This window comes from Puntigrus tetrazona, chromosome 4, assembly GCF_018831695.1.
Source record: "Puntigrus tetrazona isolate hp1 chromosome 4, ASM1883169v1, whole genome shotgun sequence".
NCBI classification, from domain to species: domain Eukaryota; kingdom Metazoa; phylum Chordata; class Actinopteri; order Cypriniformes; family Cyprinidae; genus Puntigrus; species Puntigrus tetrazona.
The window spans coordinates 7,676,283-7,702,043 of NC_056702.1; the positions used below are offsets into that span (position 1 = coordinate 7,676,283).

The 25,761-nt window shown below is 41.0% G+C and overlaps 1 protein-coding gene across 5 annotated transcripts in view; it reads right to left on the reverse strand.

Moving 5' to 3' along the window:
* The window catches only part of plxna4 (plexin A4), a 190,967-nt gene that overhangs the window by 25,200 nt on the left and 140,006 nt on the right, over positions 1–25,761 (reverse strand). For all 5 annotated transcript variants that reach the window (XM_043237068.1, XM_043237066.1, XM_043237070.1 and 2 more), the window contains 16 exons: positions 24,596–24,749; positions 21,832–21,931; positions 21,605–21,719; positions 15,979–16,179; positions 15,487–15,583; positions 13,765–13,955; positions 10,462–10,613; positions 9,638–9,755; positions 8,419–8,555; positions 7,860–8,027; positions 7,559–7,652; positions 5,916–6,155; positions 5,681–5,827; positions 5,008–5,242; positions 4,668–4,810; positions 3,023–3,291 (listed from right to left, as the gene is read on the reverse strand). In XM_043237068.1, coding sequence (XP_043093003.1) covers positions 3,023–3,291; positions 4,668–4,810; positions 5,008–5,242; positions 5,681–5,827; positions 5,916–6,155; positions 7,559–7,652; positions 7,860–8,027; positions 8,419–8,555; positions 9,638–9,755; positions 10,462–10,613; positions 13,765–13,955; positions 15,487–15,583; positions 15,979–16,179; positions 21,605–21,719; positions 21,832–21,931; positions 24,596–24,749 — 2,561 coding nt within the window. The remainder of the gene's footprint in view (positions 1–3,022; positions 3,292–4,667; positions 4,811–5,007; positions 5,243–5,680; positions 5,828–5,915; positions 6,156–7,558; positions 7,653–7,859; positions 8,028–8,418; positions 8,556–9,637; positions 9,756–10,461; positions 10,614–13,764; positions 13,956–15,486; positions 15,584–15,978; positions 16,180–21,604; positions 21,720–21,831; positions 21,932–24,595; positions 24,750–25,761) is intronic.

Genomic DNA, 25,761 nt, shown 5'->3' on the forward strand with positions numbered 1-25,761 from the left:
TTAGTGTCCCCTTGTTTTGTAGCCACTGCCTTGAGTGGGCCAAAGGAGGACAGGTCCAAGGGTCAATGGGGTCACGTTTCATCTTTTCTTTCATCTCCATCCTAACGCTGCCCTGTAATCATCCTCACTCCCGACTGTTCTCAATGCCTGGACCAATTACAAGAGAAACAGTAGGTGGGGGAAAACCGTGAGATGGACTGCAGTGTTAAAAAAAAAAAAAAAAAAAAAAAAAAAAAAACAGATAAAAGAAGAAAACAGCTTTTCGCCACCTTCTTGCTTCGGTGTACTGTTATTCCCATTAGCTTTCTCTTTCTTGTGCTATCGGCTGGTTTGATGGTAATTATTGCTGGCAAGACCCCATAAACTCACTTACCCATATCCTCTGTTACCTCTCGGCTCACCGGAGGGGGAATAAGTAGCCTCGTTGCCAGACAATCCTGGCACAACCTCTCCATAACTTTGCCACAGCGCCAAGAGCAACCAACTATCACTGTCCCCCAAATCCTTATGTCACATATCACTGGCACAGAGAGCAAGCGCTTGTTTGGCTTTGGTTTAGGGAGGCAGGAAAAGTGATGCCCATCCAGCGGTGAGGAATGGGATGTGGGAAGCACCTGGTGCTTAGTTCCCCTTGATTAAACAGCCATTTCAAAGTGGAACGAAGCAAAATCTGCTGGAGGATTCCTCCGCGCCGAATGTGCAAAGACGTACACTGGAGCTATGCTCCATAAACAAGAGAAAGAGGGAGAGGAACAAGCTCCATATATCTTCCTTATCATTTCTCGCATCCGGCAAAGGCCATTTACATTTGATGCTGCTTTCTGCCACCGTAAATGGATGTGAACAGCCAGCTCTGCCAACTTCGAGGACCTGAGAGTGGTTTATGATTCCAAAGACCCTGCAAAAATGAGAACTGTCACCCTATGACAGATACTGCACTGCAAATGCGTGTTATATGCAGAAAATGTATCTCATAAACAAGTTCATGGATTTAACTGTGCCGCTAAGCATGTGGCTTTGACCGAGTAAAGGTTTTACTAAGAATATGAAATTTCAACTAAAAGCTGATCAGGAACACACACACACACACCTGGCTGACGTTATTCACTTTGCAGCATCATAGTCTTTATTTTCTTAACTAAACAATTGTGTGCTGAAACAAACTCCCCCTCCTTAATGCACATGTGGTAAAGAACGCAGCTTGAAGCCAGGAATAATTTCAATTTCGCACTCCGCCTCACGTGGAGAAGATTGTCCGCTCGGCGCACTGTCGGGTCCCGCTGCGTAACCATGGTCCCCCTTCACTAAGGATTATCCCCAGAGAATAATCACAGGACTTCTATTCAGGTCTGCCTGACTGTGTGTGTACGTGTATGAAAGTGTGTACAAACGTTTTGGTCATTAAATGTCTGAGTAAAAATACGTATATGAGCATATGCAGGAACAGGAGACCCACGTGGACTTCACTGATGCCATACATATAGAAAAAAATGGGCTACATGATCTGAAAGGTTATTTTTATTCGTAGACGAGGAGAGTGGGCTGCAGGGAGCGAGAGAAGTAGAAATACGACAGATGGTTCTAGAAGCCGCCCGTTAGTTAGCCTGTGTGTGCTTGTGAACTCAGGTTGAGGCTGGACAGATGGGGCGGCCGTCGCTAGCACTTTCTTGGAAATGGGGAAACGAAAGCTGGTTGGAGGCTTCTGCCAAAGATGTCTTGCTTCTCTGCATTTTAAACACAGATTTAGAAATCATGCAGTGAAAGAGAGACAGGGATGAGAAAATTATTCTCAGACAACAGCTTAAGCTTCTCTGTTCTGGTCCAGTGCTCTGTATCGTCCTTTGCTAAGCAGGTGCTGGAGGTTAGACAGGTTCCATGTGGTGAAGATCGCTCTATATACCCCTGAGGGTCTAATCCATTGAAATATATGGACTAAAATTTGGCTTCTCATTTATACACTTCATGGTTTAATACATTTCAATGTTTCATTTTAATGATAATTTTTAAAGATTTTTGTAAAATGTACCTGGAACCTGATGCAGAACCTATTGAGAGCCACTGATTGAAAGCTAGGTCATGTAGACATTGTAGTGAACATCCATCACAATGTGCAGATGTTTCAGAAGCATACAAAAAGGTGATAAGGTTGGTTTTGACTCTGACAGAAGCCTCACTGAAACAAAGAATAATCTCTTTTATTTTCCACCGCTAATATGCACAGCAGCTCTTTGTGCAATTAATCTTCCCTTCGTTTGTTTCAATTAATCACGCCTGCCATCAAGGGTGTGGAATCAGTTATGATTCAGTCAAGGAGCTCCTCTTGTAGTTGTCACATGATCAGCCTATTGCTAGTAGCAAGCTTGTTTTGACCAATGCATTTATTTGTATTTTATGCCATTATTTTGCTCTGAAAGCACTATCTTTTTTTTTTCACCCCAGCAGATTCAGTTAGCAAAAAAATCAGAAGTGTCAGTCAACAGACTTTGCAAATCGATCACTAGAACAATTAAAGAAACATGAGAAGTGTTCAAATGAGAAAAATTAGTGAAAAATCAATATGGTATGGTAATAATATTATCCTCTATGCTGTTAGAATACAATAGAATACAAAGGAGTTGATTGCATGGGGAATTGAGGTTCACATATCTCCCAATATTCAGTAGGTTTTTAGTCCACTGTTAATTGGATCTCAAACTAATTAATCCTAATTACAATTCAACGATGAAGCATGTCAGTGCATTACATGTTGGGGAAAGAAAGTGTGCATTTTGATGTCCCCAAATGCAATTACTCCCATTCAGTGCACTAGAGTCCACATACTAAAGACAATTCGCAGAGGTCATCTGCTCTCGTTTATGAAGTTGGCTATAATTAGAATCAAGCAGATTGAAATGATCCCAAAATTTAGAACACGTGCTCTGTTGATTACATTCACTTAAGGGGCATTTATAATCAGTAAAACCCACTGGACCGCAAGACTAGATTTTTTAAGATGACTCTTTATGTGCAATGTGTCTCGTACCTTCTGAGTAAGAGTTTGGGATGGTTCTTGCTTTCCAGGTTCTTGTCAATGAGGTCAGACAGCAGGTGTTTGAGCACGTCCGTTGCATACTCCAGTTTACTTTGCAAAACGGTCATGATCAAGGAGGCGACGTTGCCGCGGTCTCGCATGGAGAAGCCTCTCTGAGACTCTAGCGTTCGGATGAAGGACAGCAGGAAAACCTTGTTGTTGATAAGCTGTCCAAACAGTTTTAGGCCCTTCTCCACCTGTTCCTGTCTGTAACCTGGCACCTGCAGAAAAAAAAAATGGTTACTAACAGATGACATTTCACAGACTGAATGTGATAATTCACCAGCATATTTACATAGCATCAACATATTTATGACACCATTTGGTTTATAAATACACATTCTTGCACAATTAATTTGTGAAGGTTAAGAATAAAGACAATATTTTAAATTGTTGAATTCATTTGTTACTTTTATTGTTTGATAAATTAAATTCAAGACCTGCTCTACATTTTCTCACTGGAAGTGTCTTTTCAATCAGAAATGCATTCAATTATTGCATTATATGCAAGAAGTCTTCCCTTTAGATCTAACCAACTCATCACAAATGTGTCAAATGTTATTTTTGTCATGTTTAAGAATGCTCAATTAACTTCAGCTAGGCTTATTTGGCTGAAAATCTTTTTCCAACCCTCTCATTTGGCCTACAGCATTCTCTGCTAGTGTCCAATGAAACACCCACAGGCATTTAAACTGAAGGGAATTAAATACATTAAACAAATAAAAAAAGCAGACCTAAAGCTAAACAATCCAATATTTAAATGAACAACTCACAGCTAATAACAGCTGCTTACTGAGTTATGAATGCATTTATTGTGCACTTAGAATACCTGAGGACAGACACTTAACCACGCAGAGACCTCATAACATCATTTGATGCCATTTACCTCATCAATAATCATTAAACACCTGTCAAAATCTCGAGACGGTTCCTGTCATTAGCTGTGATTTTACAATAAACTTTTCCAGAGAGGGGACGTTTATTCCAATTAAGTCTTAATTGATATAGCTGATTAGAACCAGAGCTCAGCTGGCATAAGCAGGTAAGGTATGGCTTGTATGTTGGTTGAAGAAATTTATGTGATTCAATTAAAACTGTCCATCACTGTCAAATAACCCGTAGCTCAGTGTACACTGCGTTGGATTTTAATTCTGTTCCCCACACTCCAAAAAAAAGCACAGTTGAGTCGCATGTCATTACTGTTATTAACGAAAGACTGATTGTGAATCAAAGAGCAGCTCATTACTTTAAGAAAAAAATGAGCGGGAGAGAGAACGAGCATGCATGTAGATTATAATGAGAGCTGCTGCCTTTTGTTTACCGAGGGTGAACACAAACAGCACAGTGACAGCTTTAATTCCCAACAACCCCACTGTGCTGTTAGTCCTTCAGAACCGAAAAACAGAAAGAGAAAAAAAATATACTTAGCAGTCATCACTGTGACTGTTCCTCACACAGGTACAATGTGCGGTAATTACATGCATACACGAATATGCAAATGTATGCATGTACATCTCAGGAACTCAGTAAAGGGTCCTTTGGATGCAAATTTGTTATTTCACAAAACATTTTTGCATCAATAATATTGTTGGATTACCTCCAGGTCTCTAAGGACAGGGTGCTCCTCGATGCCAGGAAACAGGACTCGCATTGTGTAAGTGCGGTAGTCTAAGAATGGAATACCAGCTCCGTCCAGATCACTGGTCAACTCGTGAATATCCGTCTGCAGCTCTGCAAATGCTGTGGAAGATGAAAAAGACAAAGAATAAATAGACTGAGATCACTAATCATTTCTCGGAAACGTAAAATCTGTGCAGATGTTTTACAAACGTTGCAGAGGGAATTTATTTTGATCATCTGAATCATACTGGATTATGCAAATTCTTACTTTGGAAAGAAATCACCTTTTTTACTCCAGAGACAAACAGACTACCTACCCTCCTTGCACTCTAAGGCTACTCTGGACTCCAGGTTGTCCATCTGCATCTGCAGGCGCTTGAGAGTGAGGTCACTCTCACGGGATTTGCGCTTATAGGCAATGAGAACGATGACGATGAAGAAGATGAGGAGACCTCCTGCCCCAGCAATGCTGATGACTGCGGTGCTGCTGAGGGGGCTGTCAGAGGTGATGTGGACCACACCTGGAGAGAACTCGATGCCACCAACACGGGCCTAAAATGAAGCACATTTAGTGTTTTGAATTAATCCAATACTTTGTAGTGGGTAAAATTAGCAGACTGGTATTTGAGCTACCATTTGAAGCAGGTCAATATATACATCTATAGATGGAGAAAATCTATTTAATTTGTTGTTATTGTGACATAATGACCCAACAGCAGACAATGTGTCTGTTCCTTTTGTGAGTTTATGGCTGTAAAGATTTGCAGCACTTTCACTTCACACGACTGTTAACAAGCAGGCAGTGAAGCAAGAAGCCACAAAGTACCCACTGAGAAGCATAAAATGTCTTAAAAATGTCATAAAATGCATAAAAAGTCCTACTGAGGAGGTATTTCCTATATTTTCAGAAAGTACTAAAACCACAAAGTCCCCAAAGCATTAGTTCACTGCAAAAAGTGGATATGCGCACCCCAGTATTCAGCAACTTACCAGAACCTTATGTCGACCAGTCAGATTGGGCGATTCGCAGAGCAGTTGAGTATCTGATACTGTTAATGTGCAAGGTTTGTCTCCAATCAGAACAGTGTAGTTGAGCTTCCCATTGCCACCCGAGGCTGGAGGGAGGAAGTTTCTTCCCTGAAAATCACATTCATAAAATTTAGCTAATGCAATGAACAATTTAAAGAACAACATTGCAGAAATTTTAGGTATATGGTTGATTTACCTTGAGTATGATGGGAGACCCTGGTTTGAGCTCCTGGACCCCAGACACACTGAGCGGTTCAAACACTGGATTGGGGTAGTAGATAAAGTTGGTGCTGTTGAGGGCCAGCACAGACTGAACATTGTCCAGGATGAAGCCAAACTCATCAGGTCTCTCTGGCACTTCTTTCTGCCTGCTTAGACTGTAGGGAAGCTCTGGGGCCATGCACTGCATAGTGGTGGGACTCAGAACCTGACATATCTGGTAAGGAGAAAAAGAAAATATTTAAACTTTCAGTAAATCACTTCAAATGCTGTTTTATTTTAGTTTAAGACTGTTTTAATCAGTTCAGCATTAATAAAAATACCTGGATTTATCCTAAACTTCCTACAAAAGAGGTGTTGTTTCAACAAAGCAGCACTAAATTATTAGCACTTTTCAAAGTGGCCACACTGTATTTGTGCCTGAAGTGCTGGTGACTCACCATCGGAAAACTAACTGCGCTTACCTTTGCTTCCCTGAGAGAGATTTGACATTGTCATCTCTCCTTGACTCCCTGTCTGTCTTCATCGCTCACGTAGGTCACATATACATACTGCAGCTAAATGCGGTTGTTAGGCCTTTGACTGCTTAATCTGATTCTGTTCACATCATTATTTACAGGAAGTCAATGTTCCTCAGCCCACTTCTTTACTTTCCCCCTTTTTTCATATTAACAGGTCAGGTTTATTAAATGCAAAGTTATGGCATAGGCTTATTCAAACATATATATGCATTCACTTGGAAGTGTATAAATAAAAAGCCAGACAAGACCCTTGAGTTTTGTGAACCCACAGTGCTTTGCAGTAGGCAGTTAAAAAAGCCAGACAGCAGACTCGCCATCAAAAACATCCCTACAGATATCTCCAGTCATTTTAATTGGAATCCTCTCAAAGCTGTAGCAGCCAGACAGTCGAACCTTCACTTCCTCTAACACAAAGGCTTCTATAGAAGGTCGTAATGGGTGGAACGGTTCAAGATAAAATAGATTTCGGGTCACCTTTTTTTTCACCGCACAAAGTCTGGTCAAACTCTTTTCAGACTAGTTATGAGCGATCACATTACAAACAAGGATGTGAGACGTCTTGTGCCCCACAAACAACTTCTTTCAGGGACTGCAAGGTAGGGTATGACTTTTTCCTGCCGTGCTTTGAGGAGCAGTGTGCCAAAGCCTAATCATATCGCAGCCCAGATGCTAAATGCGGCCATGTGTGAGATACGTGCCCGAGATAACATTACTCTCTTTTGTCTCTGTTGCCTTTCAATCAGATCTCACTGAGTGCAGCCTCCCATGGCTCTTTGGGTCCATTCTGAAGACGGGGAACATGATATCCTTGTCTATGCATCCACCCTGTGTTACGGCATTCTCCTCTTTCCCACACAATGGGAACATTGCTGCTACTGCTGCTGAGACCTGGCAGTTTTCCTGTTCTCTGTCTGTTTCTTTGTCTCTCTCACTCCTTATTTCCCTCTTTCATGCAGCTACTGTCCCGGATCCAATGGTGCGCAGCCGACACAGGTGATTGGAGCAGGGGGAATAGTCTGCTAATGGTCATTCTAGTTCACTAGCATCAGGTTAGGTGAAGGCCGAGTGATCGTTTACTGTGGAAAGCGTTTGCACTTACATTGACCGTCTCCAAGTTCTTATACTGGGCTCTGATGAGAGGAGTCTGGATGATGTCCAGGTTTGTACCGGTCACAGTCAATGGTGTGTTGCCACTGTGAAAACAACACCATGTTTGTTAAACTTTCACTTTATGAGGTTCTTTATAATAATTTTGCTTAGATTAAAATCAACAGTGCATACATTTTTTAACCATAAAAAATTCATAATGATAATCAGTTTGTCAAACTGAACAGTCTGGGGGCAAATTTACGGGTTGTTTCCCCAAAGGACATGTCTTAACTGGCTTGTAGTATACACACCTGAAAATGCTCCACTCAGGTTCAAGTTTGGTGACGGTTGGGTCCTCCACATATTCAAACTTGAGATCTTTGTGAATGTGGGCTTTATCCACAAACACTGATACAGACACATTTCCGTAGCCTTGCATGGAGGCATGAGAACGACATGTTATCCACTGTCCTCCTCGCCTGTTTTTTCAACCATATAAAAAACAGTGTATGAGTAGACGTACTTCACTTTTTTTATTCATTTTTTTTACATCTAAGAGTTTTATACTAAATCTAGTAAACCAATAAATGTATTGATACCTGCTTTAACTTTGAGGTAATTGGTTTTGTATTACTAAAGAGTTGATTTTGTTAGTTTTATGAGGCTGTAAAGAAAATTCCCATTAAAGCAAAGCATACTAGACCTAATTTAATCTTCTGCTCATACGGTGCAAGAAGAGAGTGATGCCTATTGATGTTATTGATTACAGATCAGAAACTCTCAAGCTATTAAGACCTGCATTGAATTTCTTTGGTGGCTTTGACTGGCTAAAAAGAATAATCTCAAAGGTCAGTGCACATTCAACCCTACCTTTGATAGGTGCATTTCTGGTCTTTCAACATGATTGAGACATTGCTGCCTGCATCCAGATTGCTGCCAGTGATGTTAACTATGGTGCCTCCAGATACTGGCCCTCGGTTCGGCTTTAAACTCAACAGTCTAGGGATCTGTGGAAAGCAAGGCCATAACAAGCAATGGGAATTATTTACAAGATTACACATCACACGACAAAGGTGAGGCAGCAATCCCTCATGTTTTTCATTCCTCTGTATCTCTTTCCCAATCTGATTATCACCTCCTTTTCTCAGAACACCAATTGCCCTCCTCACCCAAGAATCACATAATCCAATTATTACATCTGAATGAGACATAAAAGCCATTAATGTTTGCATAAAACTGATAAACGCTGTAAAACGGCTCTATAACGGGAAAAATTACAATGCAGCTCAATTCATTTGGACGGCTGGATCACAATCTGATTATGGGTGTTATATCAGCATGTGCACTGGGAGTACTAAAAGCGTAGGAAATGTGTAGGATGGATAGAAATTTGAGTGTGGCCAGTGTCATGAAAGGTCCTATCAAAGACAGAATCCTAATGGCTGAAAGACTTTCCTTTTTTCAAAAAAATCTCAACCATATAAATATGCTGATGAAGGTCTTTTTTTATATAACCAATAAATGCAAATACTAACAATTCTTCACAGTTTTTCTTTTCTTTGGTAAGCACACTTACTTAGAATACAACTATCCTGTTGGCTTACCACAATCGTAAATAATTCACCTGCCAGCCTTCCTCAAAGGTTTATTTATACACTATTTTCTTCAAATGTGTATATAAAAATGTACATTTGCTTAAGCTTACATTGTTTTACTCAATTGTTTTAGTAAATCAAGATCCCTATCAAGGGAAATGTTAAGTAAATAAATTGAAGGGAGGGAAGGATTCTGTGGTAGGAAACAATCTTGTACAACAGCAGCAGTAAAATGCAAGTTTTATGGGTAGCCTCTCTGGGTGTTGACCGAACACTTTGTGGGGTCAAGTGCCCGCTGATATGACTAAGTACATCAGCAGGGCTACATGGCCAAAGTGTTCACTCTTTATTAGTGACACAACAGTAAATCCAAGCACTTTCAACCCTGAAGCGGCAAAGACTTGTAATTATACAGACATGATTCAGAACATGGTAGACGAACCAGCAGTTCATTGGGGGTTATTTTACAGCCAGTGATTTGCTGAGGTACTCACCACAAAGTAGTAGTACTTAGATGACTTGGCCATGAACTCAGGGCGACACTCTCCAACGCACACTTGGACATTTCCAGCAAACTGGCTTCTTTCCGCTTTTCCCATTTCGCACACAATCCTGCAAAACACACACACGCATGCAATCAGTCGACCAGAACAGTTCCACAATAACAAGCAAACCATTTATGAAACTTTACATGAGAGACTTTAATGTCTGTTGCTGCCAAAATAATATATGCATGAGATAATAGGAATGAGTTAATCTGCCGCCTCATTCCATGGCAGGTGTCAAACTCTCTCATGCAGCACAGTAAGAGGCTTATCACAGTGTCCAAATAATAATAATAATAATAATTAATAATAATCTTGTGTTGCAGCAACCTGCAACAGAGAAACTCAGAGGCTTTTTCAGGTCAGGACAATAAAACTGGAGAATTTTTCATGCTGTCAGCAGGGCTTTCTCAAATGCTTGCCAAATACCGCATAATTATCTTTTGCTGTCCTGACCTCGGATTAAAAGTTTCTTTAATGCTTTCTCTATGTTTACTGCCAATCCATATCAGGCACTTTTAAAAGACACAGGGTTCTTGGCAACATTCATTAGGCCTGCGTTACACTAACTCAGGCTGCATCTGTAAAGAACAACTGTTTAGAGACTAAAAACAAATCTATTAAGGGGATTCAAGGGAGATGACATCATTTAGCCATTAAATACATGTTAAAAATAAGCCATCATGACAAAACGACAGAAATGTCAAATCTGGTTTGCTAGTACACCCTGAATGAGCTGCAAACAAAAAGTGTTTCTGATTGTAGACACTTACTGTTCTGCTGGGATATATCCCTCGGGGACTGGTGTACATTCCACATCTGCAACCTTCACATGGTCCTTTATCTCGTTGAACTCCAGTCCCAGGTTCTCGCCACGAATAGTCACCAGTGTTCCACCTTCACGTGGTCCTCGAAGCGGAGTGATCTGTAGAGAAGTCGCCATAGAGACATCCCATCATTCCCACTAAATAAGAAACAACATGCAGAGCTCCCACACCCCTGTTGTTTGTATGAACCAACAGGAAGCGGAGAATGACTCAGCAACCGATTCCTTCATGCACCTGCAGGAGTCAGTGATTGCGAGACGGTGTGCGGAGCGGGCGACAGTGAGAGAAGCTGTGAGTGATTTGGTTCAGTGGGATAATTGGGCCGCTCTCTGTCAGAGCAGCAAAGCCTGCGTGCTTATGGTGAATAATGATCAGCCGCACAGCCAGCTGAGCCAGCCGAGCCCTGCCTATAGCAAAAACAAAGCCATGCTAATTTATGAACACAGAGTCGGCGTCTGGGAAGAAATATGCCGACACCAGCATGTAAAATCATATGCTGCTAAGATTGGAATATAAACACGGGCGTGCACAAGGATGCTTATTTTCATCTGTGCATGTCAGGCGATCAAACACCTTTTATTCTTTGCTCCTAGGGATGCTAAGCTGTACCAAATCAGGCTGATTAGAGTTAACGTATCTAATGCGCTTGCACTGCGCTATCTCTAGCATCTTCATGTTTTCTCTGGTGTTATACCATTAACACAAGAAACACTTGGCTGCCAATTCATTAGACACTGTTAAAGGAAGGCATTTATGGTGCATTAAAATGTAGCGAATCACACTTAATTTAATTGGCAATTCATGTGCCTTAAAACATGTCTTGTGATGTGAAGACAGAGCCATGTCTGCTCGATGAGGATATTATTATTAAATGCCATAAGCTAGGTCCATATAGTCATAACAGAACCAGCCATCCAATCAGAATAAATTATACTTACAACTCCACGGATCTGATCAGTGGCGTTATAACAATGTAAATACTAATAATAAAAAAAAAATAAAAAAAGCCAGCATGCAATTCATTCACAATGCATTTTTTAATAAATGTACTTGTGAGTAACATAGGCCAGTGTTTAGTTGAAACCTCACAAGATGAACAGCTCTTTTATTGAGTGACTATCCATCAACACTATGAAAAGAGCCTATCAAACATGTTCTGTCAGTCTTGACCCACGTGTCTGAGGTCGGGCCTCATAAGTGTATTGACAGCTGGGCTATTAGGCCAAATGTAGGACACCCATTCTTCATCTTGGCAAAACGAGGGACCGTTAGATCCCAAAGGGCAATATAGACATGTTAACATCTTGGCTCTGTCATTATTTTCTGCCTGATAATGATCCAACTTTAGGTCAGAGATCTCATTAGCAGCCTGGTAGAGAGGTAATTTCCCTTTAACCCATCACATGTACTGATCGTAGCAGAGAGATTCAAGTTTTTCACAGGCTTTTTATTGGCTTCAGAGCACTATGGGAATATTGACATCCCAAAGGCTCTAACTGTGTTTTTAAATTTTAAACATGCCAGTGTACTACAAGCACACCCTGTCTGAAAAAAGCATTTTGAGGAATATTATAGTATTATTATAATTTATTTCTCCAGTAATTCGGTTTGGTTTTCTTCTACTATCATATGATACTATCAATGTCTTTACAATGCCCTTAAGGCCTTATAGCTTTCTGGGACATCTTTGAGCTTTATGATACGCCAAATGATTATTTAAAATTAAATAACAGACCCACTTCACTGATACTTTACTGGAAAGTCATTGTAAAACTGCAGCCCTCTGCTGAGAAAATGAAAACAGGAGTGTAGATGATTATGAACTGGAGAGAGAAACAGAGTAGTCTCTTTTCATTAGGAGATGGGGAGTTGATTAGATTTGTGACTTTGACAAGCTAATTGACGGTTGTTGGAGGAAAAACACTTAATCACCATCCACTTCAATGTCAGCGAAAGATTCCTCATTTACAATGTCACAGTAATAGTGCATTAGAATACATTACGACCTGTGAGCCGATCAATTGAAAGAAAGACGGCAAGAGTGATAATCAGAGAGAGTGAGAGTATTTATGAGGCGCGAAGAGAGCTCGGATCTGGAGATTGAATAAAAATAGAGGAGCTCAGTCCAGGAATTCCCTTCACAATACCCACAGCTCTGCTTGGCTTACTTCCATTTCAGACTTTCTAAGTGTTAATTGGCAATTAAAACCTCAGCTATGATCAAACAAAGCACTGAAGTGATTGTGTGAGGTGATAATAGTGACCAGCTTCAAACAGAATGCAGAATGATGCAGAGCAGAACTGGATTTATGATATAATAATGTGAATAATTGTACAGCTTGTTAAGGATAGGCACACTTTCACTTTTATAATTGATTGGGCACATGATGGATGATAAAACTAATAAAAAATCTAGTTCATTCCAGTCTTTTTCTTGGATATTTCTTTGAATGAGCTTTTCCTCATGCCAACAAGTTGCTGAGTTTGATTAACAAGCTTCAGACACAACTGCTGTTCGTCATTCAGTGCCTGTGGCACTCAAACAGGTAGCGTTCCCTTTCCGCTATATGTTCATCAATCATTTTGATGGGGCGCTACAGATGGAGCTGATCGTGGAGAGGCTTCAATGTTCCTCCTTTCCTCCATCCTTCCACTCTTTCTCGCCATTCTTTCACCCACAGTATTCCGCCCAAGGTCACACTTCCATCATAACTGTTTCAGCAATGCACCCATCTGTTCCTCCTCTGCCCTTACTTTCAGTTTATATCAACTGTTCATCTTCACAATGATGGTTAACCATAAAACATGCATATTTCAGTGAGTACAACTGAGCATTTCTGCCACATTTGTTATCAGAGTTTTACTGTACCTGTCGAACATAATATACTAAGAATGAGAAATTAACAGATAGTTTAAGCTTGATGCTAAATAAGATCAATTCAGCATTTAGAGAACCTCTTCACCTCTAAACCAACCGAGTACAGGCTTGGCCCTGGGAAAGACCCCAAATGTCTTGGGTAGTGACCTATAAATGCAGTCTACAGTGGGGTCCAAAAGTCTGAGATCACATTGAAAATCTTCTTTACAACGTCTAATTCAAACCAGAAAATTTTAGAATTTAAAAAATGATTAAAAGTGACAAAAAATGAATTGGATAAGAAAACTGAAAAGCAAGCATTTCCATTAGTGATCTCACACTTCTGCACTCTACACGGTCTATTTTGTGTATGGATTGGTGCAAAGTTTTACCTTTGTGATTCTGGGGTGCGTGCACTTGCTATTGATGCCATTGTGCTCGAGCCACATGCTCTGGGGGTGAGGACAGTGCTGTTTCAGAGAGCAACGGTTCTCTCCCTTACACCACACACAGCCGAACAGAGGATCCGCCTTCAGACACAGTCCACAGCTCTCCCGCCGTGCGTCACACTTGTACAGGTGCACTGGGGATACAGGGAAGGCAAAGGGCAAGTCAGGTTGGAAGACCCATGGGACATCGATCAAAGCGAAATGGAAACTGATGTAATTTGCAGCAATGGCTTGAAGTACTTCTAAAACGATGAAAAATAATATATATAATAGAAATCATATAGTTCCCAATTCGCTTGTTTCCTCTCAGCTCTGAAGATAACTGCTCATCTCCTCCTCTCCCTGGTACAGCGATATTATGTTTCATCTCCATGGCAACCAAAAAGGCATTTTTAATTGCTATTAGATGCTTGTATGATCCGTCCATCAACTGCTGCCCCCTGAGTGGCTCCCCCTCAGTGGGAAGCAAGAGAGAAATCTCATACTTTACTTCCCCTCTTAAATTAGCCTAACCTTCACACAGACACACACACACAGCGCTTTAATAACACTCAGACACATCCGTGCTATGTTCATTGATTTGGATTAAAGCAGGGGCATGTTTAACTTGAATCCAAATCCCATTTCTTATCAGCGAAAATGTTTTCAGAACTTCTAATCTTGACATTGAGCATACATGTTTAAAAATCTCTAAGGGCTCAGACTGCCTCTGCAATTACTTTGAATTTTATTTTAATGGTCAGAGCATCTTTTTAAGTGCAAAAATCTTTTTCTTAATCAGTATTTTTGATTTGTTTTCCAGTGAAACTATCTAAACATCTATTTGATGAAAACCACTTGAGAAGCAAAATTGCATAACATTAAGATGTGATACCATGGATTAAGTTATTTTCTTACCAAAAAAAAAAAAAAAAAAATATATATATATATATATATATATATATATATATATATATATATATATATATATATATATATATATATATATATATATATATATATATATATATTTTGGTTGTTTTATAACAAAATAGACTACATTAAATTATGCTTACATAAAATATTGATTAGCGTGAAAATAGCATTAAATAATTAATTCGAGCATTCATTCAGATGAAGGCTTTGAAACTCCAAACACATCCTTTATGCATCAGATTTTTAGCCAACTGTCCCCTAATGTGACGTCTGAGACTTGGGTGAAAATTATTCAAGATTTTATATTGGATTAGGTTTGTACTGGGGGTTGAGCTGAAACTCGTTTTATTTAGTTCTCATTATTAGATCTTCCTCTCTGTAGACAGCCGTATTTGACTAAAGATCTCTGACTGGCTGTCCAACAGGTGGATACACACACGTTAATTTAACACACTTAAAGACTATGGTAGATCTAATTGTCACAACATGTCTCTGAACTTCTGTGTGGTGCAAGGATATACACAGAGGGAGAAGATGAGAGGTGTGGACACAAGATATTGTGATATAGTAAGTTAAACATTAAGTTAAACACAAGGTCAAAAAAGACAGAAATAAAGGAAGAAGTTAAGCAAAAAGAGAGGATATCCACAGTCAACTCCATCAGGATGTCAGGGGATGGATGCTGCAAGTCTGTTGCTATGGAGACTGAATTCAGAGGTACTAGCAGGGCTGCTGGATCAGAGGCCTCACCTTTGTTTTGGGCCGGGTTGTCAATGCTGAAGTCTCCGTTCCAGATGACCGTCAGATCCACAGGGAGGCTACTCATCTCCATCCCATCATACGAGTACTGTAGCCATGGGAACAGAGTCAGAAAGAGAGTGAGAGAGAGAGAGACATACACATTTACTAGTTGTGTTCTGCTGGAAGAACGCTTTTATCATTCCTGGCAGGTTCATCCTCGGGTAAGTCATCACAGCACACAGTGGAGAAGACTCCAAAATCCCTACACTGCTGATGCTGGGAGAACAAGCAAACATGCACTAAATATTCAGGACAGAACGCACTTGTGACTAAAATAAGCCGCTCTCACACAATCTCCAAACAACTGCTCGCCTTTATCATGTCTACGACTTTTTTGTTGCTTAAAATTCTGTCTTGTTCCTGAAAGTACCCTTGTGTCCACAGAAAAATTCACTGAAACGTTTAGTGAATACACTCATACCCACACACAGACAATCTTACCGATGTGTTCTGGCACTGTACGCTGGAGCTGTTGAAACGGAGGGCGGGAACTCTCTGCTCCACACCCTGTATTGTGAGTACACACTCGTACCCGCGCTGACCCGACTGCGGCTGGGGCAGGTTCTTAGCCCGTAGGGTGATGGGCTTCACCACGTTTACTGGAACCAGGATACGATCCGCTGGAAGCAACTGTGGACATTCCTGAAGGAGACCAGCAAACCACAAGGTCAAAAACAAAACAAAAAGCACCCCTTAACACAAGTCAGAATCTCCCTGGTGTTTCTCTTCAGAGTGTGAGCCCAACAAATCCTCAAAATGGGCATGAGCCTCTTCTTAGCATCAAAATCCATCTTGACTGCTCCTAAGGCTGAAAGGATGGGCCAGTAACGATGGTCTAAAGCTCATTAGCATGGCTGAATTGCTCTGGGGCAGAGTTTAAAAAAGCCATTATAGATAATTTGAGAGGCTATCTGCAAAAAGAATAAAAGTGAGTGCCGTTAATTCAAGCAGACAAAAAGATGTAATTTTCAAGGAAGAAAGGGGATAAAGAACTCTTCTGTGTGTGTGTTTTTTCTTTATGTCCCTGACTACAATCTATAAGACTGATGTAACGCTGTCTTTTGGATACTACGAAGGAAACCAACGAGGTGGCGCAGAGTGGTATTTATGCAGTGCAGGGCGTTCAAAGTGCTCAGGCGGCTTTTGTAAGATGAATACAAACTGAGGTGCTATCTAGACCAAAGCGGCTACGGAATGCAGATTGAATACTGAGTGTGAATTTAAAGATGCACCGCAGTCCGACTGCAGCGAGGTAATATTTTGTATGGGGATGAGGTTGATCCATAAACCCCTTTCATTTTCCCCTTTCATCCATACAACCCAAGTTTCATATCGGATATTTACAGTACAGGAGACACTTAGTGTTTCACTTCACCGCACATGAATGCACACCTTTGCAAGCACACCAATGCTGGTAAGCATAAACACTTATCTTAACATGCCAAATAAACAAATATACCACCCACATGCATAACTGCAGTCTTAAATAAAAAGGCATAGACATTACAACACACCCGACTCTCCTATCTCCACCCACACAGGCTCTAGATATTAAAGTCATCAGTAAACGCTGGGTGTAAAATGCACACCCATTCTGCCGAGGGCAGCCTTACTGTGACCCAACTTTCAGGTCTCTAAATCCCCATTTAAAGCCCTCTCACCTTCATAATAGCTACCCAGCCCCATGGTCTACAAGGGCCTCTCCAAGACCTTCCCAGACCACCCTCCAAGGATTTATCTCCCTATTACTCTGATATAATGTGAACATGTTTATTGGCAGTGGTCTTAGTCATAAATAAGGCACGACAAGGGAAAACCGCCCACTAAAACACCAATATCTCCGTCCATCCACGCCCAAGTCTCTCCGGTATGTGCTTTCTTCATTGAGGTAGGTGTCTGGCTGCCCCCCCCCTCCACGCCTCTTATTGATGGATGAGCAGGACTCCGCTGGCAGCTTTATGTGGAGGGAGATTGACTCCAAGCATAACAACACTATAATTGAAGGCTGGGAGGCTCTAATATGGAGTCTTCAGAGACACTGAAGACTAGGGCCAGGTTATTAAGTCTTTACAAGGAGGCAGAGAAGAAAGGACAGAGATAGACACAATGAGAGAGAAAGCAGGACGGAAACAAATAAAACACTGTATTGCTGATTCCATTTCAGGCCTCAATGTACGATTTGTCACCAAAAACTTTGAAGGACACAATGACGAGCACATCTCCCTGTCAGCATCAAACTAGATCTTGTGGTCTTGCTTCTTTAAACATAATTGAAGCAGATCAAAAAAAAAGTGGACACTCTTCCTGTCTCGAAGCTCAGAAAGAGAGCCAGTGTCCAAAGAGAATGATTCTGTAGCCTCAAGCAAGATTCAGCTGAAGAGTCTTACTGGAAGAGACGTTAATATAAAATGCAGAGACGGTAATTCAACATGCATTCGTGAGACAAATGACTCGACACTGCGTTTTCCGTCCTTGTCCATGATGCGTGTCAAATCTGACAAAAGGTGCCCGAGGCATTTCATTTGAGGTGGGAAAACAAAGCAGGGTTTGATTAAAAAAAAAAGAGAAATTGTTATTAAGAACAGGCATTTTACAGATAAAAGGGGCTCTTGAGAGTGTGTTTACAGTCTTGGTCTGAGCAAGAGAGGCCTGAGGGTGAGCTGAAACATAATGATGTGTTTGTCAAAGGGACGTGGAGTGAAGCAGACAGCAATTGGTCTCTTGATTGTTTACTACTGGGGGGAGGGGTGTGCTGTATTCAACTCACTCCAGCTGAATCTTCAACGTCTCAGAACAGGACTGATATAATTAGACGCCGAAGAAAGAGATACTGTAGGTGGGGGGAAAAGATTGAAGTTCAGTGCGTGCGCTTCTGTTAGAGATGCACCAAGACAAAGATAGTCATTGAGTGCGAGCAGGGAGGAAGACACCCTGGCACGGAGAACAGAGGGTAGAGAGCTGGCACGGAGTGATAGATCCATAATTAGAGCTGTTTGAGTATGTATGCATAATGGCAGCGTTCAGTCGGGTAGAAGATGAAACGCCTAATTCTCTCCACAGCTCTCTCGTTGTTGGCTGGATGATTACCGAGGCTTCCCTGCACTCCTTGTGCTTTAGCGTGCCTCCCTACTGCCACGGGCAAAAACCCACCCCTCCTGTTCCTTGCCACATTTCACTTCCTGCGGCATCATGCGTGTTCTTATCTTCTCTTACCTCTGACACTCCCCTTCTTTTCATGTTTGTTTTCACTCTCACTCCCCTCCCGAGTTGTTCTTTTCTTCTTCAAGTCTTGTCCTCCACCTCAATCTAAATGATTTTTTACCTCAAAGTTTCTCCCTGATGGCCGTAGGCGAAGCAGAGAGGCCATCTCATGGTTCTGAACTCAGACCCAAATCCTCCTACTCACAATCTGCTGCTCAATTGCACAAAGCTGCCAATTTTGCCCGTCAATTAACATCTTAATAAGATGGTAGAGAGTTCACTGGATCGATCAGTTCCTGCTTCCCACAACTCTCTCCTTTTCTTTCTCTCTCTCATCTACCTCCATATTGTTCCAAAATTGAGCGAGCTGCCTTGCTTCCTACTGTCTACAAAGGCAGCTGCCTTCTAAGGATGCTTGTAAGACTCAAGGAACCTCAAGTGACTAATTTGGACAAATACTCCTCATGCCAAGTACACTGAAGACTCCTCTCAATATTGATTTCACTACATGCAACATGAAAACAAAATATGGTATTGTGAGAAGCATAAATATATTAGGTATTTCCAAAACTTATTTCAGTCTATTTAGGCATAAGCATTCAGATAAAAAGGTTTATAAGTTGATGTGAATTGGTCTAGAGCCAAGGTTTTAACTGTTAGTGTATCTATTATTTAAAATCACACCACAATTTCACATTATCTATTGGTAAGGCATGTAAACAGGCACTTTGCAATTCCTAAAAGGATGTAAAAAGCAAACTGTAACAGGAGTTGTTTGCTAAAGTGCTGTGGATGTCTGGGTCAGGCCGGTGTGCATTTAGTCATGCAGCATTACGCCACAGGCCAAAAGTGAGACATGGGGGACCAACACAGTCAGCGACTGACAGGATTCTGCACTATCCTTAGTATATAATACTCTTGCCAGAGAAAAAAAAACAAGTCCTGTATTGAGTTAGACTAGCTTTGCTATGATTGAAAAACAGTGTTTAATTAAAATCCCTGGACTGAACAAAAACAATCATTACTATATAATTCCATATTAACAATTCAGGAACAATTTCAGGGAAATATGACAAAATTTACTAGGCTTACTATCAACCTACTGACAATGTTAAAGCATGTGAAACACAAAAAAAACCCAACAACCTTAATTTAATTCTCGCAAAACAAATGTGCATGGTTTTGTACAATGGCAGTTTATCAAAAAACATGACATATTTATTTCTAGACCTGGAAAAGTTTGCTATCACAACACTCTTTACTTGCCATATAGAAAATCCATTTAAAAACGCTAATTACTTTTCTCACATGCATTTTATGCCAAGTTCTTGTACTTTATATAACAGCATGACACAAATACAGTACATCCTTTTCACTAGATAATTTAGGATGCAAAACTGGAAAATCTGAACAAAATTAGTTTACAGGCTTACAGAGAGGCGAAATATGCGACTAAACAATTTTAACACAACTTTTGCCACTAAACAATGTCTCTTGCCATTGTTGTTAAACAAAAAACAAGTGTCACGCAAATTGCAATACGATAATGAAACAAAAAGCAGACAGTTTACGGAGACCCGTCAGATATTTAAATGTGAGAGACTGTGAATAGCACACACACTGTTGTTAAATCTTGCCAGAGACGACATTCTGATGCCGTGGCACGTTTTGTTTGTGAATGTGGACTGTTCTCCTGTGCTCATGGGTGCATACTGAATCAAGCTCTGACTACAGGGGGGGCTTCTCAATTCCAAAAACCACTGAAAGACAAGTCGGGATTATTCAGATCACTCTCAGCAATCCCTTAATTGGTATAAAACACAGAAATTCATCTGGGGAAGGTCAACTCAAAAGGTCATCTCATTTCTCCATGCAAAGTTGACTCGTCATCGTCTGCTTGGAGGATTTCCACGGTAAACATCGCTGGTCATTAATTCTAAGCCACCCAGAGTTTGGAAGCGGCTCTGAGACCTCCAGTACGAGGGGTTAATGAAATCCAAATTAAACTCATTAACCGGACAAAACACCTGCCTTAAAACAAAAATCAAACAAAAACATCCAGTGGAAATGTCATTAACATGTGCTAATATTCAGTCGCTGCTTTGTGTGCAAGTCGTTCGACACACAACAGGGAATCCTTATATTAAACTGGTCAATATTGACAGCGTGTCCATTTGATAATTGGAATGCCAAATGCTGGCAGCCTGAGAAACGCTCTGTTAAGAGATGTTAATTAATGCTAAATGATGAGGCTACACATTTGTGTGGCTAAAACACATAGCCACAGGGGGCAGGTGTCCTCATAATTCATTACGCATTTCAAAGCTAAGCACACAAGCACGATGTACATAATCGTATCTTCATGGTAGCTGCCGATTTCTCTTCAGTTGCGTGACGCAAATGAAATAAACACATTGTGATCCGCGCCATGTAGACCCTCGGGGAGGGATTAAAGGCCGCTTCAGTGATACAAACTCAACGGCTCGACCCTCCTTGGCATGTCGGAGAGTGAGCTAGGAAAGGGTTTGGCTCCCGCAAAAAGCGCAGAGCCCCAACAGCAGCTTTTAATTTATCTGATGGGCCTGCGGTGGCCTCGAGGCATGTAAGTAGTGCCAATATTATTGATAATTTACACGGAATAAGATGTTGGTGGGAATCCAGACAGAAATATTAGAGATTAATGAGAATTAAGTTAAATTCAAAGCCATCAGATGTGCTCAACATGATGGGGTCATGCTGGGTAACTTCTCACAATCGGGACGTGACCTGAACCGTACTCCTGCACCAATCAAAGCAATTACGTTCAATTGAGAATGATGAGGGTCAATTACAAAACCCAATGTGTGACCAATCACAAGTAACTCACCTCTGGCTGTTTGACACGGCCCTCCTGGAAAGAGCAGCTGCTTGGATCATGGGTGCACGTGTGACGATATTTGCACCAATGGCACTGGTATGGGCTTCCAACACAGGACAGACACCTGGGATAGGGAACGGGTGTGGATTCATGCAGATAGTTTGACTTTTTTTTTTTTTTTTTTTTTTATGTATACACGACTGCACTAAATTACTGCAAATATGATAGATACTCACGACTTGTGAACGCTGCAGTTGTAGAAGACAAAGCTAGTGTTGGCAAAAGCCAGTCCTGTCTCCTTTGACTTGAGGTAGAGCTGGACAATCTGATGGTCACCTGAGAGGTGGAGTAGGGGAAACATTAAAAGTGTGGAAATAGCTAATAGTGTGCTGCCCACAGAAATATCAGTGTAGAGCTCAATGAGCTGCATAAAGTTGTGTTACAAAATGTGGGTAACAATCAACTTCAACAAGGTTTACTCAGTATCTGTCATAATAAATAAGACACTTTACAGTATATACAAAGGTGGTTAACACATTATGAAATAGCACATAGCAGAATATGTTCTATCTTGTAAATAAAATAGCCAATTACCAATTGGTAAACTCATCTGAACACTGCAGCAGCTTTTAGAAGCTCCGGTTCCCATAGAAACAGCCCTGAGATGCGCACTTGGTACTATACATGCGCATTGACTGGAGCAAGCTACTACATACACTACATTTTTTTTTTTTTTTTTTTTTTTTTAGCATGTCAGATTTTGTTGCAGATTTGAAACATTTAAAATGTGAGTGTGGCAAACAGTTTTCCTCATATGCTGGCTTTCCTTGAAAGGATTGAAATTGGAATCTACTGTTCTACAGTTCTTAGGCTGTAAAATACCAAAAATACTCCATCAAACTAGCGGTTTTATATATATATATATATATATATATATATATATATATATATATATATATATATATATATATATATATATACACACACACATATCTATATATCTATATATACACATATCTATATATATCTATATATATCTATATACAAACACACACAGTATATATATCAAACTAGCAGTTGTCTTTTATACATACACGCTAAGTAGGTTATATAGTATGTGGATGCAGGTTACTGCTCCTCTCTGCCTAAAATGAGTCCAAACCCTTCCCAAAAAAACATTCTTCAAGTAGAGAAAGAAGACCGAGAACGAGAGAAAGAAACCTGTATGAGTTAATGGAAATGTGGCACAAAAGTGCCCATCTTCAGCGTGTTTTTGTCTGAGCTAATGAAGAAGCTCATGTTTAATTCAACATGCCGGACACGACATCTCCCCTCTCGAAGGAAGATCGCAGTTTTTCACCCTCTCCATCTATTCCGGTCTTTCCTTTTTTCGCATACTATTCTTCAACCTCTTTCTTGTTCTCCTAAAGCACTCCCCTTCCCTGTCATGTGGGGTTTCGAATCATTCATCAATCACTATAAAGTGTGCCTGACAATGAATCTGTCCTAATTAGTTCACCTAAATGTTACCTTGATGGCTGGTGTCTCCGGTGTGTGTGTGTGTGTGCGCGCGCGCAAAAGCCCCCTGCCACCCGCTGCAGAGTGTGTCTGCCTTTAATGAGTCACTCAGGACACACACTGTTACCATGACACTAAGAAACGGAAGGAAAGTGAGGAATATGGAAGAGAGAAAGCAAATAAATGACCTATAACTGCAGGGCTATGTGTATGCGTGTACACGGAATCCATAACAACACATCCTGATCCACAACTTTAACTTTAATCTTTATGACGTATCCCACTATTAGGAGTTAAATACACTGTGTATGACAGTGATAGTGTATGTATCTAGTAGTGTGTGTGTGTATAATTGTGTGCACCCTCAGGTGTGTAATAGTGTACTTATCCAGTGGCGTGAGAGTGTGTGTTTGCACTGCGGCATTTCAGAGCTCTAGGCCCTTGCAGATTGGGCCGACCTGTAATTTCATGGTGACCTGACTAGCCTCACATCTCCAATGAGACTTGCATGCATCATTATTCACACACCTCACACCCCTGCACACGTCTCTTTCTACCTTGCATCCAGGCCGCTGTGCCACTTACTAAGGTAATTTGCGGGTGTTTCTATACGAGACGCTGTGAAAGAACATTGTTGCTTCTATTCGGCCTTGAATTTTCTTGTGTTTTACACCAATCTTTTCGCCCTGAAAACACATGCAGAGAAGTATTCCCCCACATCCGCTGTAGTGCGCATCTTCATTATCTTTACGTTGAGACGTTTTCATATTATGAAAAATTACCAGCCTCTAGACAGCTGCCCAGATGTGCGCTCGTTTCAATTACTCTGGGTTAACCAAGCACGTCGGCGAGAAAACAGAGGCGCAAGCATGGCATCAATAAGAGTACGGAAGAGGATGGCGAAATGTTCTCTCTTGAAAAATCTTTTCTCTCTCTTATCTGCTGGAGTGAATGCTGTCAAAACCATTTTCAGCCGAGCAGATGGAGTGAAGAGTGTCATCAGTTCAGGAGATCCAATCCAATCACTTTACTTGAAAAATCTCTCAAACCTCAGTGCCAATGGAGCCTCAGAATGAAAGAGCGAAATGGAGAGAGACAGACGAGAGCGCAGGAGACAGAATGCCAAAACTGCCTCCCTCTTGACGACCTTTATTCACTCAATTACAAAACACGTCCTGCGGCAAAAGTCAACAGCTGCAGGCAAGATAATGAGCATGTAAACTTCCAACTCTGCTCAGGTGTTTATGTCTATCATACTCTCTCTCTCTCTCTCTCTTTCTTAGACTGCCTTCCCTTCTTCCTTCTGATATAAATCCAGCTTCTCTGGAGTCTAGAGCAGATCTCCCGATCCAGCGTCTCCAATTATAAAGCTGTCACAGTCTTGCTTTTAGTCTCGCTCTGCTTCGACAAATGCCAACATTCAGTCATTTCACCCTATTTTTCCATTGTATTTGATTGGTTAGCGACAGCATCTCTTTATACCTTGGTCTACGACGATGCGTGGGACTTCCTTTTCAGCAGGAGAGCTGCAGGTAATGCGGTTCCCCTCGACCAGACCATCCATCTCCGCAAGGTCCTCAAAGGTGCAGTTGACCCCTGCAGAAAGTTCTGGCACGTTGTGAGCCTCCAGCACTAGCTGTCAAGGAAAAAGAAAAGACAACTTGAAGTAATTCAGGAGAGAGAATAGAAGGCAATAACAGACCGGACAAACTTCACAAACTGCCACACCATCTTTGTGCACAAAATAAACTCATTTTTGCTGCCGCTGCCCCTAAAACTGCTGTAACGTGGATATTTTCTCATGTCCGTGAATTGAAATGCTCTAGAGAGAGAAGGAAGTCTGCAGACTCCACACATGGGAAATCTCAATCCAGCTGCAGACATCAAGACATCCCAGAAAACACACACAGCCTTTCCATAAATATCCCAGCTGACACGTGGCCAACCGCACAGCGAAATCAGGCCATTGAACCAGAGGCCACATATCTCCTAAATTTCCTGGAGGAAAATGTCCAGAGACATCAAGAGACCTCAGTCAGCCATCAGTCAGCCTGTACTGACTCTAATGTGTTTCACTGAACACAAGTGGGTGGGAAATTGAGAGAGAGAAGGAGAGAATGAGAAAGAGAGAGGGCTATGGGGTGAGAGTTTTCATTCTCTTTTTTCTTTATGACTCTCATCTGGAGAGCTGCTGCTCGCTCTCTCTCCTTGTGTCCTCTCCATCTCTGTTACCCACAATGCCCCCTGGCTCCCAGCCTTCGAATGAATTTCAAGCCCTGCTCTGAAGCACATGTGTTGCCTGACACTAGAGTCAGATGAAGTAAGAAACAGAAGAGGATGATGGCAAAGAGAAGAATGAGAAAGAGCAACTGTCATGAGACATCACACTGCCATTGTTTATTATCCACATACAACTATGCATTTAACATAATTCACAAGTTGCACCACAAATTATCAGTCATTTTCAAACTTCAAATGTTACTGTCACTAAAAGATACTTCTAGTATAACCTACTTTTCAGTAAATACACTTTTATATACTTAATCATCTATATTAATACTTCTTGTGACTTTGAAACCACATCTTTTGTTTTATTTTTCTCTTAACAACAACTCATTCCACATTTTATGGTCTCTTATTTTTTTAAC